Source organism: Neolamprologus multifasciatus, chromosome 10 (assembly GCF_963576455.1).
Source record: "Neolamprologus multifasciatus chromosome 10, fNeoMul1.2, whole genome shotgun sequence".
NCBI lineage: Eukaryota > Metazoa > Chordata > Actinopteri > Cichliformes > Cichlidae > Neolamprologus > Neolamprologus multifasciatus.
In genome coordinates, this window is record NC_140448.1 from 17843355 (window position 1) to 17861997 (window position 18643).

The 18643-nt window shown below is 39.8% G+C and overlaps 1 protein-coding gene across 1 annotated transcript; it reads right to left on the minus strand.

The window, feature by feature from the left end:
* Positions 1-5643: 5643 nt before the first annotated feature.
* tpbgl (trophoblast glycoprotein like) lies at positions 5644-12723 on the minus strand. Its single transcript, XM_085174665.1, has one exon. The coding sequence runs from the start codon at positions 12411-12413 to the stop codon at positions 11352-11354; it is 1062 nt and encodes a 353-aa protein (XP_085030791.1). The 5' UTR covers positions 12414-12723; the 3' UTR covers positions 5644-11351.
* Between the last annotated feature and the right edge of the window lie 5920 nt (positions 12724-18643).

Below are 18643 nucleotides of genomic sequence, written 5' to 3' on the forward strand. Positions count from 1 at the left end.
TCAGGGTCTGCACGCTTGAAGTACGCGCACTACGCGTACTACGTACGGTGCGTACTATAAGTACGAGAAGTGAGGAAGTGAGAGGGTTGTGAAATGGGACGGTCTAGCCTTCGTCGCGCTGTTCAGGTTGCCTAGCAACCATTATACTAACCGCGAGAAACGCGAGATTGTGTGACATAAATCGAGGAGAAAAATGTTTTGTTGGTCATTCATTTTTGTCATGACATCACTTTGATTAGTTGAGTATCTGAGGCTGAGACCACAGGACTGTAAAACATGATTGTTGGGCTTCATTTCTGTACTGAACAGTTATTACAAGAGCAGTGAGCAAATAACAATTAGCTCTTGTTGTTCATGAGACTAAAATCATCTCACTGTGGTAATGTAAATATAATATGGACAATATTATAGTATTGTCAGATTATTATGATATATATATATATATATATATATATATATATATATATATATATATATATATATATATATATATATATATACAGTGTTGGGAAGGTTACTTTTAAAATGTATTCCATTACAGAATACAGAATACATGCCCCGAAATGTATTCTGTAACGTATTCCGTTACGTTACTCAATGAGAGTAACGTATTCTGAATACTTTGGATTACTTAATATATTATCATGCTGTTTACAACTACATGAATGTACTATTGCTGTGATTTATTACTGTTACTGAAGGTGCGGCTCCGAACCGTAGTAAAGGGACCTCTGGCTAATAAGGTGGGTTCTGTGTCGGGCTCGTAGCCGAAAACTAGCTTTACTTTGTTGTCTGAGTCAACTTTGCTTGCGAGAGACAAAGAGAGGCGTTGAAAGGCTGCTCCAACTGAACTTATTGTTTTTGGAGGAAAACACGAACACGGTGTACAGTCAAGTCTTAATAGCTTACTTACAACTGGGCTCGTCAGGCACTCTTCTTGGCTGCAGTGGTTATTATTATATTTACATGCTTCCAGCTCCCGTTTTTGCTCGATGACAGCTCGTAGATTTCCTTTTTCTCCCTCCCTCGCTCACAGACACATAACGAGTATGGCAGTCCATTCTCCCTGCAGCACGGACTACACTGCCTATGATGCTACATTCTTTAGAGCTATACCTGTAGCATTCTGCCTATTAGCTTAGCACAACAACAACAAAAAGGCCTCTCTCACCCAGGAAACACGCAGAGAGAGAGCGTCACCCTGTAACCATGGCAACCGTAACGCTGCCGCCTGGAACAACAGACCGTAGCTGTCAAACAAAACCCAAACAGTCCTGACCCGCGACAATATGAAACAGGGAAGTACCACCATGTAATCCGTTTATTTCAACAAAGTAACTGTATTCTAAATACCACCTTTTTAAACGGTAACTGTAACGGAATACGGTTACTCATATTTTGTATTTTAAATACGTAACGGCGGTACATGTATTCCGTTACTCCCCAACACTGTATATATATATATATATATATATATATATATATATATATATATATATATATATATATATATATCAGAGAGAGAGAGAGAGAGAGAGAGAGAGAGAGGCAGAAAGTACAAACATTACTAATGTCACATAACTTTGCTGACATGTGGCCAACAGCAATGTTTTAATGTTCTTCGTTATTAAACATTCGCACATGAATAAGTGACGTCATGTTCAGTACTTACTTTTGACAGTTCACTCTTGGCCGCTCCCTTCTGCCGTATTTTGCGGCAAAATTATCCACACCCACCACCGCGCTATGAATTGTGGGATATATGGGACCACGAAGCGTGCACCGGACCACGCTTGATATTTGGGGAAATCGACGGCGCATTTGGAGTACGCATTTGAAGTACACTTTGAATTGGGACAGCCATCGTCGCGTGGCGGTGACGTAATCGCACTTAAAATGTGTACTTCAAGCGTGCATACCCTGAATTGGGACACAGCATTCAAGACATGTTGAGGAGCTAATTTAGCCATTTAAATCCACTGTGTTGGTTCGAGGACACATCCAAAACCTGCAGGGACACCGGCCCTCGTGGACTGAGATTGCCTACCCCTGCTTTAGAACAATCAATAACACGGGCCAGATGGCCGTGGGCCATGTGTTGTCAAAATGAAAGACATACTAATGTCAAAAAAGTTTAAAACGCTATCAATAGCTTAAGTATTATAAAGTGAGTATTTTTCATTTTTTGTGGTTCTAACTAGCATCATCTATGATTTATGGCAGACACTTCTCTAATTTCTCTAATCCTGACGTTGATTTATGATTCTTTTCACTCCAGGAGACCTGGTATAAAATGAGCACAAAGATTAAATGAAACTGAAGCATGAAGCTCAAAATTAATTAACTTTCACTTGGGGGATAACAGTCAGCCCAGGTGTAACTCACCCGTATTAGGCCCACACATTCCTTCTAACTCTGCTGAAATCAACACTTACAACAAAAGTTTACTTCAATGCATTGTTTGGGAAATGAAGGGTAGAAACTTGGACTATATCACTGATGAGTAACACACATATAGACATTTTCCACATGTAACCAAGAGTCAAGCGCAAAGAAAAGAAAAACAACGGTAGGCTATTCACAATTAACCAAATACAATTAAGTTATGAGAATCATTCTTTATATTTTCTTTGATGTTAAGAAAGTAAATCTTAATTTTAGTCCAGTTTCTTCTGTAGAGCATTGGTGGGATGTAGCTGTTAGTGGTTAACACATAGCTAGTTAAATTAAGCTACAGCTTCTTATCTCGACTGAAGAAGTTTATAGCAAAACATATTTCTTCCTTAAATCTCTCCTTCGCATCTTTAAATGTTTGAACTTTACGATATTTTAAGCATTACATTTGACTTTGTGCAGGTGCATTTTGTCCAGCTGGCCACATGAGGATGCTAATTAACAGTTTAATGTCTGAAGAAAGGGACTGCTGAGTCTGAAGGATCGAGACAGATCGTTGCAGTCCTAAATGCTTTTTGTGTCTGTATTATAAGATTCTGAATGACCAGTATGTTGTTATTGTTGAAACACACCATATTTAACATTCAGTGTTTGCTCAAGGCTACTTGAATGAAACTGGCTCTTAACTTGCACAACTTTCATTTTTAAATTTTTTTTTTAATATATATGTAAATGCATACAAATCCATTATACTGTAAATGCATGTACAGTGGTTGTAGCTGAAATTCATGTTGTGATAGTTGGGTTGAGCCTCTACTGAAATCAAAGAGCTTTAATACATCAAAAACCTTGATTGACAGGCTGTCAGAGCCGATGCAGTCTCAGTCTGTCCGCTAACGCACCACGCACCGTTATGACTGGTCAGAGGATCAGCAGCTTCTCCTGAGTGAAGGACAGCATGAAATATTCACACTGCTGAGACTGCTTTTTTTTTTCTTTTACGCAAGCATTTGAATAAGAAACACACACACATATGCGCACACACACGTACACTGACAGCTAATTAGCAGAGCTACTGTAGATGCTTGTGTGAATTGAAATGCAATTTAATGAGCGATCAGCACTCACTTCCAAGTAATTAGGATGAATAATTTTTTATATAGTAGAAGTTCTTTTCAGTGCCTCACTGATGAAAAACATAAATATTATTGTGACTTGCTGAAATTAAACCAAAGCAACAATGGTGAATTCTACCACATTAAGCAGGAGAATTAAAAAAATACATCAAGTTGTTTGTCTGATGAAGTCAGGACTTTACACAAAATTGTTATTTTTTATTTTTTTTACATCACGGTGAAGCTTACGTAACTAGTGAATTTCACTAAGAAGGCCTTTAACTATTTGTCCTATTGAGGGTCATGTGAAGGTGAAAGGCAGTCTATCACTGCTACAACACGCAGTGACACACTATTCACACCTACAGCCAGTTTAGAAACACTAATTAACTCACAATTATGTCACTGGACTGTGGGAGAGTGGACCCATGCAGGGACAAGGAGAACGTGCAAACTCCACACAAAAAGTCAGCTGGTGGATTCGAACTCAAAACAGTTTGAGTTCGAATCCACAAAAAAAATTCTACTAAGCAATCAATGGCATAACTGAAAACTATGTGATTTCTATATAATCAATTTTCTATATAATCTGAATTGGGAGTTTTATTTTTTAAGCCCAATTTTTATGCGAACCACCCATTTTTAAGCTCTAGTGGTGACTAGAGCATTTTCCACGATTTTTGAGATGTGAAAGATGTTGGTGGTCCTTGTTAACCAAATTATTGACTCTGAAGTGACCACCTGTGCCCCCGCTGGAAAGAAGTTGATTGAAATTAAAGCGTGAAATCTGAGGAATTAAGGTTTGCCCTACAGTAAGGTCAAAACCTTTCCTCCTGAGCTCACTCAATACATCCAATCCATTTTTTCACTTATCCAATTCAGGGTTGCAGGGGGGCTGGATGTCATTGGGAAAAGGCAAGGTAGACCCTGGACAGGTTGCCAGTGTGTCACAGAGCTTATGAGACAAACAACTGTTCCCATCAACAGCAAATTTAGAATCACCAATAAACCTTAACCCACGCATGTCTTTGGACTGTGGTAGGAAGCTAGAGCTCACAGAGAGAAGCTGGGGGACACGTTCAAAAAGCACACAGAAATTCCCTGTGCTTGCTTTTTTTTTTTAAAGCCAGGACTGAAATTTGGAAGGATAAAAGGAGAAATCAAGGATTTCTTGCTGCAAATCAACTGTGCTAACCATTGTGGTGCCCACATTGCTGACTATTTATTGTTAAATATTAAGTAAGTATCAAATATGTATGGTCTTAACTGGTGTAAAGATCTGACAGCTGTACAGCTTGTTAAGAAAGAATTTGTTCTCTTGATCAAACACCAGTCGACTTTTATCTCACCTAAGTGTTTCCAATGGTTTGTAAATATAATGCAGTGTGTTCAGGAAATTTAAAAAAGATAGCTGTGGTGTGTTTAAGGTGGGATTATTGGATTGTTTAATAATTATCTGAGATATACTGTATGCATATTAATTGTGTCTCATACTAATCACATTTTACTGTACATTAGGTTTATATATACAAAGTAAGTAATTCAATGGGATACGAGATGCACTGAATTCCCTGTGAGTGCATAAAAAAATCAAACAGGACACAGTGACCCTGGACCAAAAAAATCGCTTCTGCTTCTCTGACTCCTGGGATTTTCCCTAATGAGCTCCATTTGTGATGACATTACTACATGATGCTGCCTAATGACCTTGCCTGTAACAAACAAACCTTTTGCTGTCTAAACTTTGCCATAATTAATCTCATAAGAACCTGTTAGGATTCCCAAACCTGCTCTCTAACAATTAAAACTGGGAGGAAATATTTGGGAAGGCCACTAATGATGTGCCATTAAAAAGTGGTCATTTAAAGTAAACATAGCCATTTTTAAAAGGCTAATTATACATATTAAAAGTGTATTTTACTCTAAAATCTGGAGTCACATTTCATGTGGACCTTGAAAAACTAAAAGAGATGACAGATAGAAGTGCACACTTGCTCTGAGTGAATAATGAAACCTTTCGCTGCATCTTTTCTACCGCTGAATACCAAGTGAAATAAAAGCTTTCCACACTAGGATCAAGAAGATATGGCAGTCTCAGTCCTGTTAAAAGGCATTAAGCAGATGTTTGTCTAAAAGAAAGAAAGCATCCTAAATTAATGTGTTTGATTTGTATTTATTTAAAAAACAGAATAAAATGTGCAACATTTTAATCTCGTTCTATTTTTTGAGCAAAATTTAATGAATTTTACCTTCTTGCTAAAAAAGCACATATGGTTTATGTATCTTACAGTGGAATTAACAGCATAAAATAACAGTTCAGGTATCCCAAACTAGGTTGATTAGAAGCTGATGACTAATCTTTAACCAATTCTGCTAACAATGAAATGTAACAGATTCATCAAGCACCAGTATGGCACGAGAATATAGAGTAATCTCCTCATTTGAATTATACCTGTTGTCACAGCACATCTGTGCTTTGCTGTTGTTCTAATCCTAAACCTTGTGCATGTCATTATCATTAATGCTGAAATAAATGCAGCAGATATTGACCCCCAAAGTAGTGACTGAAGTGACATGCTATCAGTCAGTCAGGTATTTCCATACAACTTAATTGCATCACATGAATTAAGATATACACTTACCAACCACTTCTTTAGATAAAACTATTCACCTGCTTGTTCTTGCAAACTTTTAATGTTATCACCCAATAACATGGCAGTAACCCAGTACATTTAGCCATGTAAACGTGGGCATAAGCATGAAGCTCAAACTGAGCATCAGAACGAGGGAGAAATGTGTAGTGTGCGATGAAAGTTGAAGTGGCTTTGATCGGTTGGTGGCAGATGGCCTGATCTGGAATAGCAGAAACTACTACTACTGGGATTTTTTTTTCTCACAAGCATCTCTAGAGTTTACAGATAATGGCCTGAAAAAGAGAGAGTTATACAGTTTAATGCATTTTTAGCATATATATTATCAATTAAATAAATTGAAAGGATAAAAGAAGAAATCAAAGTTTTAGCTGGTGTGTGCGTGTGTGTTTGTGTGTGACCATTATGTGTGTCACACTGTCCCTGCTCAGAGTTTTCACTTTCCTGTTCTGATGTTTGACCTTCCTCCACCTCACCCCTAGACAGCAGTAAAATTCACTCCCTTTCCATAGTTTGGAGGAAAATCCTTTCTGCCTCATCCTGTCCTCTGATTCATGCAGTATGGACATGGTTGAAAAAGTGAAGCAGTAAGTCTTGCTGTTCAATACAAAACAGAGGGACTAAAATAAAAATTTCTGAAATCCTACTAAATCAAAGTTATGACTCTCAAATTGAAGAAACAATTTGAGGTTAATCATTTGTGGCCATAAAATGTGGAAGCTACAATTCACACGGAGTCACAAAAATTTAACAATAGATTGGAAAAATGTTGTCTTGTCTGAAGAGACTCAATTTCTGTCGAAACGTTTGGATGGCAGGGTCAGATTTGACATGAACAACATTAAAGCATGGCTCCATCCCGCCATGATGGATCTGTCAGTGGTTCATGTCGGTGGCAATGGTGTAACAATGGTGTGGGGAAATTTTCTTTGCACACTTTGGGTCCCTTAGTTTCAACTGAGCACATTTCAATGCCATGTCACAAAGCTCAAATAAAATGATGTCTTCAGGGTGAAAGTACGTTCATTATCCTCAAATGTCTTCCACAGTCAACAGATATCGCACCTTTGGGATGTTGTTGAAAAGGAGATTCACATCATGGATGCAGGAATTTCTGCCACCGGGAATTACGGTCATTCTAAAGACAAAGTGAACAAAGCCTGGGTGTACTAAAAAACGCTACCTATGGGTTTGAGTAGATAGCATGTATAAAACTCAGAAACAGGTAACAGCATGTCAGTTTTTTCTGTTCAGTCATTATTCCACATGAGGACAACTGCCATTCAGCACTCATTAAACACATTACCACCGAAAACCCCCTTTAGCTGCTGGACATTATAATAAGTTCAACTCACTTGTGTTTACAGTCTACCCCAGTCTGCAGCAACATTGCTCCTTCCCATATTCTACAATCCTACAAAGCCAAACTGTTTCTCTTATATTCAAACAAAAGCAATCAATAACCAGTAATCAACAGAATACAAACTGGCAGACTCATCTCCATACACACTCAGCAGACCAGGAAACCAGTTTTACAGAGACAGGGTGCAAACATCTTATTTGATTGTGACTCATTGCATCTTGATTTTGTCACATCTAGTGATGCATATGCAAAGTGAGACATCCAAATGCTCCTATGAAAGAAAGACAGAGGTCATTTAAAAAGGTTTAGGTGCTCATGATTGAGTTAAATAATATTCAAAGATAACATTTTAGCTGTTTGGTCTCTCTTAGACAGCAGTTGTGTTTGGCTTTCCCAGACATTCATATATAGAGCAAGGCGATGAGTCATCGTTTTGCATAAGGCAAGGGCATTTGTAGCCTGGACAGTAGAACTCTAATGAATCCTTTCTCTGTTCCCCTTTTCTTTATCTTTCTTCTTCTGTCCCTCCCTTTTGCTGGGCTCAGCTTAAACCCTGTCTCTGCATCCTTACAAAGTCACTCAACTGGATAAAGTCATTTACCTGAATGAAGAGGAGCGGAGGGAGCGAATAGGCAGAGAGCGGGGAAGGGTGGGGGTACAAGGTACAGAGGAGGTCTGATATTGTAAGCAGAATGTAGAAAAATTAAGAAACCAAAAAGAGGAGAAATGACAGGTAAAGAAAACTGAGAGTGCTGAGCTGTGAAGCAAGTCTGGATACTTTAATAAGACAAAATAAGATGTTTGTTGTTCCCACCTGTTTATTTATGGCCCAGGACTCCAGAAAATAGAAAAAGGTGATGGTCAAAGAGGCAGAGAACACACAGAAGAAAGATAAAGGAGACATAGTCAAAGTCGGGATTAAACAGAAATTAGGAAGATCATTGATTTATGTTGATTTCAGTTTGGAATAAAATTAATTGCAAAGGAGATTACATTTTGACTAAATGAAGTAGCAGGACTGATCATGGGGGATATAACTGTGAATATCACAGAAATATATGATCCCAACTGGCTCTAGTCAAGTTTGTGTGGGTTTGTACTTCTGGATTTTAAAGGCACACAAGCCCAGCATTTAAACTGAAACCAGAAGCACATACTATAAGTTAAGAAACTCAGTTTTGTCTCATTATAACATTATCCCCTATATTCATCAGTCATCCTTCATTATTGTTGTTGTTGTTATCAAATGCTTTGTGTTCTTTAATGTCTAAGAACAGAATTAGTTTGCCCAAAGGCAACCCCCCGAACCATTAGTCTGGGGATGATTTAGCATTTCATTAGCTTTTTCACATTTATTTGCATTTGTAAACAATGGCTTAAAATCCACACATCCATTATTCATATTCTGGACCTCGTAGTAACACCACAAAGGCCTGAAAAATTCAAACAGTGTGCTTTCAGCAATCTTGCATTTCATTATTTAGCGCATTGTTATGAGATTAACCCGAATCTCTAAGAACAACTAAAAAAATTGGTTTTGACAGAATAACAACACACATTTCAAATTATGGACTTTTATAGGTTGTTTCTTGTCAACAGTGCTCACTTTGAATTAAGCCTGGATTCTTCATTTTCAGGCACAGTGGTAATGTTACTCCGGGGATGGCCTGCCCCACCACTTTCCCACAGACTGAAATGCTGGAGAGCAATAAAACATTCTTGGTCACCATCCTCCAACTTTTTATCTAATGCCAAAGATCTTAAAATGTTCATAAGTCCAGTTTGTCCTTTCATGACTCGATATATATGTAAGCAATCAAATCTACATGGTTACCATCTTCATTTTTGTGAACTCTGATAAATGCTAACGCACTAAACTAAGGTTTGTAAATATTGTAAATTATACGCGCTTGACATCAGCATCATAACAGTGAACATGTGAACTGTTGGTAGCTTTGAGCTCAAAGCGCCAATGTGTTTCAGTGCAGCCTCGCAGAGCTGCTGGCATGGCTGCAGACGTGGAACATGCATATACAGCACACAAAAGCTTTTATCCTTGAACACTGCTGTCCTGGTGATTAGCTTTATCACCTCAGACTTCATATGCAACATGACAGCGTATGGTACAGTGGCATGTCACGAAGTGGCACGGTGTCACAGTCTTTTGTTACGTAAAGGTGCGTCCTCCTGCTGACATAATAAAATGGCTTTAAAAAAATCTGTCCATGTATTCATTATCTAATCCCTTAACTGGAAGTTTAAATTAAACATGCAGATATTGTAATATTTTAATCTGTAGATGAAGACATAAATAACTGTAGCTTGTCTAGAGAGGGGGCCATCTGTATCACAGTGATCTGTCACTGCTTGATCCCTCTCTCCACCGGAAAGTGCTAATCATCACCTCGCTCCTTTTGTTAGAACTGTTCATCCAGTGCAGTGTGGATGATTCTAATTTTCTCGCCTCATTGTCTTTAATCAGGTGTATTAATCACATTTGTTATGATTTATGAGGGAGGAACAGCTGCTACACTGATTCCTTGGTTAGTTGGTATGCCCAGTACATTGATTTACTCACTCTCTTACCTTCCACTAATGATCTGACAATGGAAAATAACCTACTGCTTGTTTAGAAATCCATAGCTATAGTTTGTTTTCATTTCATATACACACAGTGATCCACCTGGGCCCTCCCTCTAGTTTGTTTTTCTTTAGTAATTGACCTTGACTGTAATGGAGACCTTTAGCTAAGAAGGTCGATCAGCCGTGAGCCGTAAAGATACCGACTACCATGATCAGTCTTTACAGGTTATTAGTCACAGTCCTGATGTGATTAACACGACTGCGCTTTTATGCTATATCTCTCCAGTCTTTCCCTCTAGTCCTTGAACCCCGATGACAATGTGACACCTCACTTTAGTTTGTGAAGTCACACGTTCTGTAAATTTCACCAGGAGCTTCCACACTCATTCAGAAACACAGCAGGAAAAAAATACATTTAATGTCTGACATAGTGCTGCATGAAGTCTACATTCCCTGACAGTGATGATAAAATGTACAGACACACTGCAAACTCATGATTTTTCTTTTTTTGTTTGGCTTTTTATTAATGTTTTGGTTGGTTTTCTATGCCTACAGGAATCACATGCACGGTTAAAATCAATCTCTCTTTCACTTTTTCCACAGTTTTACTGATAAGCTGATCTGGTGTCAAATGACAGACGTTCTTCTCTGAGATAAAAGGGTCTTCGTGATGGTGTGTAACATATTCCACAAACATGGCACTCCATTAAAAAAATGCCAAATGAGTTTCCTTCTCTGACAATTTTCTGACAATATGCACTCCCTGGTAGATTAAGCAGTCTTGTTCTCTGTGCAGGTTTTCCTGAATGTAAAATATTAAGCAGGGGCCGCAGCTTTGGGTAATAACGCTGACTCAGCTTTTCAAATTGGAAATTTGATGGACCTTTACTGTGCGCTTTGGACTTGGTTACTGAGGGTAAATACTAAACAAGTGGGGCTGTGTAAGATAACACGACGGATGGAAAGCATTTCTGCTATGAGGAGATACTTATATACAATATGTACAACACTGCTGAGAAGATTGAAGTATTTAGTTGTGCTGGACGAACAGTTACTTAGATTTAACTGCCTTTGGCTCTGTGCATATCCCAGAGTGAATTCATGGGCTGAACGTGATGAAACTAGTTTTAAAAAACCATCAGTTGTAGTTGTGACAGGTCAAGGCCACAGTCTTTGATAAATAAGTTCTCCTGGTAATATCGTCTGTCCTCACACTATGTAGCACTGGATTGATGTTTTGACTGGTTAAACAGCCACGTTGGCCAGTCTGGGGTCAGAGTCCTGCTCATAGCGGTAATGATATACCTCCATCTGGTCACGGCAGGCCTCTCTGATGTTGTTGAGCCACCGTTTGATGCCTCCCCGGTTGAGATAGAGCACCATCAGGAACACCACCCCGATGAGAGCCAACACTATACCAAGGAAAACATATGACACCGCCTCCAGGTTCTCGTTCATACAATCAACCTCCTCTCCCCGGAGATTTTCCACGGGAATCCCCCTCTTAGCCTCTGGCTCGCTGCACAGGAGACGCCCTGCATCCAGGCACTGGGACGAGTTCTTCAGCCAGTAGTAAAACGCCTCCAGTTCACAGCTGCACCGAAACGGATTTAAAGACAAGTAGACGCGTATGCGCCTTTGCTGGTACAAACTGGTTACATTTTCCTCCCCGATGATCTCTATTGAGTTATTAATCAGCACCAACTCGTGGAGGTTAAAGACATCTAATCTCTCGAGGGGGATAGACGTCAGCTTGTTTCCCGCCAACTCCAGTCTGTGCAGGTTGCGCAAACTTTGTGTGTTGAGCGCATCTGAGAGCTGCGCGGTGGCCGCAGGAGAAACGGAGTAATTCAGGTTAAGAGAGCGCAGCTCGGGTAATCCATGGAAAGCCCTGGATGAGATAAACTCCAACTGATTGTGGCTAAGATCCAACGAATGTAACCGGGAAAGCCCCAGGAAGGCGTAAGGTTCAATAGCCTGTATCCCGTTATAGGACAGAGAGAGTGTTGTCATTTCCAACTCCGTGCCGTTGGTCATGAACGCATCACGCTGTAAAGTTGAGATGTTACTCCCCGTAAGTGTCAAGGTGGACGTCCACTTTGGCATGTCTCTGGGTACCTCGGTGTAGTCCCCGTCACGGCAGGTCACCGTCCTCAAGCCCCTGGTACAGATGCAGGACGACGGGCACGCGTCGTCCATCCTTACGGGCGAAAACAACAAACACAACACTGCTGCGTAATACAAACACCACTGGTTCCAAATAGAAAAGATACACTTTGAATCGTCCGAACTGTAAAAGATCCACATCTTCTCCCTCTTTCCACCCCTCCTCTCAAAGCAGGAATATGCCGATGGGTGTTGCAAAGAAGGTGACCGATCCTCTCACAGGCGTGTAAAGTCGTGTCAGTCCGACGTATTGCCTTTATTTGGAGCAGACGGGATAGAAATAAACGGCTCTCTTCATTGTCACCTTGGAGTCGTGTTTTTCTGCAGTAAAGATGAGTTTTGTTTGAGATTTGCACGCATGAGAACGGCTGAAGACGGCCAAGTGTGAAGTGTGGCTGCGTGGAAAGCTTCTGATCCGCGCTCCCTTGGTGGTATTTTTGACGTCTGTCACGGGGGGGGGGGGGGGGGGGGGGGGGGGGGTAGAGGGGAAGAGAGAGAGAGAGATGCACGGCAAGCTTAATGTTCTTCTGAGCCCTCTTCCTTCAGAATTTATTGTATTGCTAAAAAGGGAATATGAAGAAGAATAGATCACGAGTCCCTGAAAATGGTTGGCATCATTGGAAGGATGGACTTTAATGTTAATGTTAGCTTTTCTTCCTGGAGAAATACTCTCTTAAATGCTCACCAGTGAAAAATCCTCAATACCAAAAACAAAATATTAATGTTCATAACAGTAATAATCAGAACTGTTCATTGAATCCATGAAGCTCATTCTACAAATTTTAAATGGGGCACTGTTTACCATTACTGGATAGCTGTACAGTCATTTATCTCCAAGGCTATTGGTTATTTTCCCCTCCCCATTCATGCTGTTTCCATTATTACATCATTATAGGCTTGAATTACATTTTGCGTTCATTGCAAATGAGTTGCTGTAATTATGCCTGGGTAGTGCAGAATGTTTAATGGGGCCTTGGTCAGTTCCTTCCAATTAATCAATTTTCCACAAAAGAAAACTCACTTTTGGAGAGTTGGTCACGCTCCCCACGTCTACAGTACAGAGTTGGCAAACAAATCAATAAGCTTGAATAAATAAGCAGCTCCTAAATCAGAGTTTGGCATTGGCCTGTGATGCTGGAGTGACATGCGGGACTCATCGGTCATTTTGTCTCATTACTTACCCAGAAACCAGAGGATGAAACAACTGCTGTTTACATTTATTTCTGGGACTAATGAGGATGAAGTGAATTATACTCTAATTACGCAGTAAGGAATCTGGAAACATTAGTCCTAGGGTACCATGGCAGAGTACATTGTTCAATGTAGCTTCTATATTAAGCAGAAACTGTGCAACTGTGCCAGGAGTATTTATTCTTCAGTCATAATTATGTGTTGGTCAAAAGGTTAGTCTCTGTGTTTCTAGAGTTAATAAACAAACTACAGCTTCAGCACCCTGGACAGCTCCACAGAGCAATACTTGACTCTAAGGGATATTGTGTTGTTCTGTGTTCAAAAGGAAGTAGCCTACGTTGAAATCATCAAAGGAAGGAGAGAACAGAGGAGGAAAGAGGTTTATTCAATTTTAAATGTTAAGAAACTAAAGATCTAAAGATCTTTAGTTAACTAAAGATGAGGAAAAGGGGAAAGTCAGAGACTGCCCAGGGGTCAGTAGCATGGATGCCTCCATACAGCAGAGCACTGCAGTAAGTTCTGTGGGCACAAACAAAGAAGGAAAGTGAGGGCAGGAAAAAAAGAAGAAGAAGAAAGAACTGGAGAGCAAAAGAAACAGAAAAATGACAAACTAGGGCAGAGAAAGAAAGAAACTCTAGTAGCATTCACTCTCCCACCTGCTGCTGTTTCTAATGTTCATTACATCCGTCACAAATTTACAACGACGGCCTATCAACAACATAAAAGTTTAAATCAAACTTTGGCTTTCTTTTTCTTCTTTGTGTGTGTTTCTGTTCTTATACAGCAAAACATGTATCTGTAATCTCATTTTGATTGTAGTCTTATCCTAACATTTGGACTGTGGCTGCGGTGATGTGTGTTCACTGCTCATCAGTTCATCTCAAGCCACTGGATGAGACTGACAGCAGGGCTATACATGACTAGAATCTTTCACACCAGTCTTAGAAAGCCAGTTCTTCGTGGACTTGGTTTGACTCTTTCTCCAAACTGACGCATAGTTGAAACCACACTCTTGCCCAAAACAACACTATGCACTTTGATATATAATTTTACCTAAAATGGAAATAAGTGTAGAAAAAAACAAACAAACTCCAGTTTAAAAGTAAATTAGATTATCTGAGCAAAAGCATCTGCATAGAAATTGTGTTAGTGTAAATACAATCTATTGATTATGATTGATTTTTTTCCCCTAAGTAAATAAAATTCAGTATAATATTGGTATTGATCTTTCCTCAAACCTGGCAAGAAAATTAGATTCTCAATTTGTGATTTCACTAAATTACAAATTATTCATTTAAGGACAGTTGGAAGACTGGTGCTTATCACAGAGACCACAGCACCGGGAGGAGTCTGGAGCTGATTGCAGTGCGCTGTCATTCTCAAGAGCACTCCATCAGCAACAAATGGACACAACTGGTTATGGTGGGGATGTAAATATAGACAGAGGGAGAGGGAGAACAAGAAACCGAGACACAGAAACAACAGGGCACAACGAGATACCAAATGTTGGAAAATGGTCTTACTGCTGTTGCTGCTGATAAGCAGAAATTAATGTCAGGTTGTTTTTTTAAAACATAGCAGACAGTATTTCCTCCAAACACACAAGGACATCTGTTCAATCCTCCTCTTATCCTCTCAAGACCTCTTTGCTTCCTCCACCACCTGGGTGTCCACTCTATCTGCCAGAGCTGAGAGCTGATTTAGTGGTGGCTGCTGTTCACAGGCTGCTGCTGGGATACGGTGCCCTCACCATGCTCTTTAATTTGACACTGAACCTCGTAATTGATTTTCTCAAGGCTGCCCATCCCTATCTCCTGACTACAGTAAGAGAGAGAGTGTGTGTGTGTGTATCTGTAAACTTGAGAGTGAGTGACCAGGTTTGGTCTAATCCTCAGGTGTGTCATTATTTCTGACAGGCCCGGCACACATGCTAAATTAGCAGAAGCTTACTGCTGTCCTGTGTATGCATTATGCAAACCATTGCACATGCTGCAATTACATTTGATCACATGCATTGGTGGCTGGATACTTTTTATGATCTTGAATTGCTCTGTTTATTCGCTTCAAACGGTTTCTGCATTTACTTTCTCATTTTGGATTTCTCCTTCATCCCACCTGCATCATCCGTCATTCATTAACCTTGAGTTAAGAGCCAACCTGATCTTTCCTTCATCCTCCAGCTGGCACATGACTGACACATGCCGCACTTACTCATAATTACATATTATCCAAACAAGCCAAGTAAAGGACACAAGTGTCTGTATCTAAAGCAGGTGAGCACTGTAAAAACAGTCCACTAAGTCTGAGGGTGTCAGTTGGTTTTTTGGTGCTTAGATTTCCTATCATGACTCAACACAGCGTCTCATCACATCAAAGACATTACCTGCACCTTGATCATCTCTCTGGCAACACACAGAGAGAGGATACTGTGAGAAGATGCAACTATAAAACTATTATGTTGCTTAAAATCTCCTGGTTCAAAACTGGCCTTTGTGAGAGTAAATACAATCAGCCCACATAGAGTGTCCAAACCAAATCGTCACCTTGTCTGTGTTGACTGATTTCTTACAAAAGTCTAGGCATTGTCTTGTCTAGTATGTGTTTGTTAATAAAACAACAATCATATTGCTCTCTCTTAGATTTCTTTTTGTTGCATCAAAAATAATTTTATCCAAAATATCCCTTTTTCCAACTTCTCCCACTTAAATGTTGCATTTTTAGGATCTTATTAAATTATAACCTTTAATAAGACATGTGTTTATTCACTAAATGGCTTTTCTCTTTTCTCTTTCACAGTGTGCAGCTTCTCTTCTTATTCCTTCTCTCTTTGATGGATGTTCATTAGTAAGTTAGCATGAAAATGACAAACCAGTATATACAGCCTTTATCTTATAGGCCTAACTCTGTTAGCTATGAAAGTGAGGAGCACAGGGAGGTTTGCACACTGCTGTACAGATCATTACTGACTATGAGCATTTACTGCTTTGCACTGCTGCGGCCCACAGATGCGGGTGCCAGATTATGTACTGTGGTACAACTACAATGCTCCTGGGTGATGGCAGTTCCATTTAAAATCTTATTTAATCTTTGTCCTTGCCCTGTAGCGTGGACGCTTGATATTGTCCATCACTTTAAAAAGCAGCTGGGGCAAGAAGTTGAAGGACTTTGTAGCAACTGTGAATAATGCAATTTAAACCCACACACAGGGTTTTATACTATCTGTCTGACCCAACACAAAACTCTGCTGCGCCCGGAGGCAGGTGGAGTTCAGGGTTAATCTATCTCCCCTCCTGTGAAGATAGTCACATATCACCCACCTCGCTTTTTTTCTTTCTATCTCGCTCTCCCTCCCATCTCACATGGAGTCTGCACCTCTCTTTCTGTGTTCCACCTGCTTCTTAATCTGTCCATCAGTCTCTCCGCAGACCTGCTCCTTAAACAGTACTCCACCTCTGGATGAATAAGAGATGGCAGAGGGCTTAGGGGGGAGGAGGAGAAGATGGATGGAAGGGAGAAGCAAAGAAGTGCAGCGGCATCCAGTAGAACCCTGAGGCGATGGGGTGTAAATGGATCTTGAGGAGCTGGTGTCACCTGTCCCAGGACCATTAATTAGTCATTTAGACTTGTAATGGAGCGAGCTGTAGCCAGACAGGCACAATCGGCCAAACAAAGTTAGTCACTTGGGCTGAGGAGTGAGCTGTGGGTGGTGATAACACTGCGTGTCCAATGAACACTAAGTTCATATTAGATATGTATAATACATACAGACAGGGTCTCCTTGTTGATTTATGGGACTTTACAAATACATTAAATAAAGTATGTAGGGTCATTTATATGAGAACAGTATTACTTTACGCTTAGAATAATACAGGGCAACATAAAAGCAGCAGAAATGAAAGGGGTTCATGAAAGGAGCATAAAAACATTCATCTTGGGAAGGTAAACACACTAATAGTGAGAAAAAATGAAAAACAATGTAAGGTTAATATTAAAAGTTAGATAAATGTGAAGGTAATGACACTTGTAATTTGTTTTATTTATTTGTTTTTTACTTGAATTACATCATGCAATATTTGAATCCATTCTCTTCTGCTAATCCAATTCAGGGTCACGAGGTGGTTAGAGCCTATCCCAGCTGCCATAGGGCACTATTTTTTTCAGAAGACATTATATTTAATTTACAAAATTACTATCTCAGCAGATATTTAGAGTGAAAGGTGAATTATTCCATTTCAAGTTTGCATGTAAAGAATCTTAATAAAGCTCAGGGATCCACATTATTCACATCACTGTGCTCTCTGAAAGTATTTACTTTCATGTGAGGTATCACATTAACTCTGCACTTCAATATTTGTAGTGTGAAGGCAATATGATCTGGAAATTAAACAGGGAGTGCCTACGATCAGACTCTTTCAAGCTCACGAACACTGATTTCTCAACGATCAAGTAACAACTGATGCAGATACTTGACCTCTCAAGAACATATTAAGATTAAATTGCAAAGTGCATTAGAGACACCCAAGAGCCCTCTGGGGTTATTATGGCATTACACAATGTCTGTGGCCCTGAATGCAAAAAAACAAAAATAGCAGCAGGTTATCTGGTGTTATATGAAGTAATAAATCATCTGTAACTTTCATAATGCTCTTTTATATGTTCAACCCAAAATCATTCAAAAATTATTACAGAATAATAACTTCGTCAGCACCTGGTTGGGTTTAGGATTAGTTTACACATCTTCCTGGTCCATAATGAACAGTGAGTTTCCCAAGATCACATAACAAACAAATGATATGGATACTTTGCTTGCATTGCCTCTGTTTAGATTGAATTACAAAACGCTTGATATCTGATGTTCAGGTGACCGCTGTTTGTCCTTCTGGCTGTTGAACGATGATACTGAGGCCCTCGAAGCAATTCAGACACTCCTCCTGAGGGGCGAAGTGTATCAGGACACCTTGGAAAGTGAATGAGCTGCCCCAGTCAGGGCATGACACCAGGGTGCTGCCAGTCTTGTTAGATGGGGTTAATCAGTCAAAGTGCTTGTTGATCCTGTTTCAGAACAATGCTGAGCTTTGTGTTTTTATTCTTCTGTGTTCTACGTTTATTCATTTTTTTCTCCTCCTATTTCAGATACAATAGTGCAACTTGTAGCCATGTGGCTGTTCCTCTGAGATTAT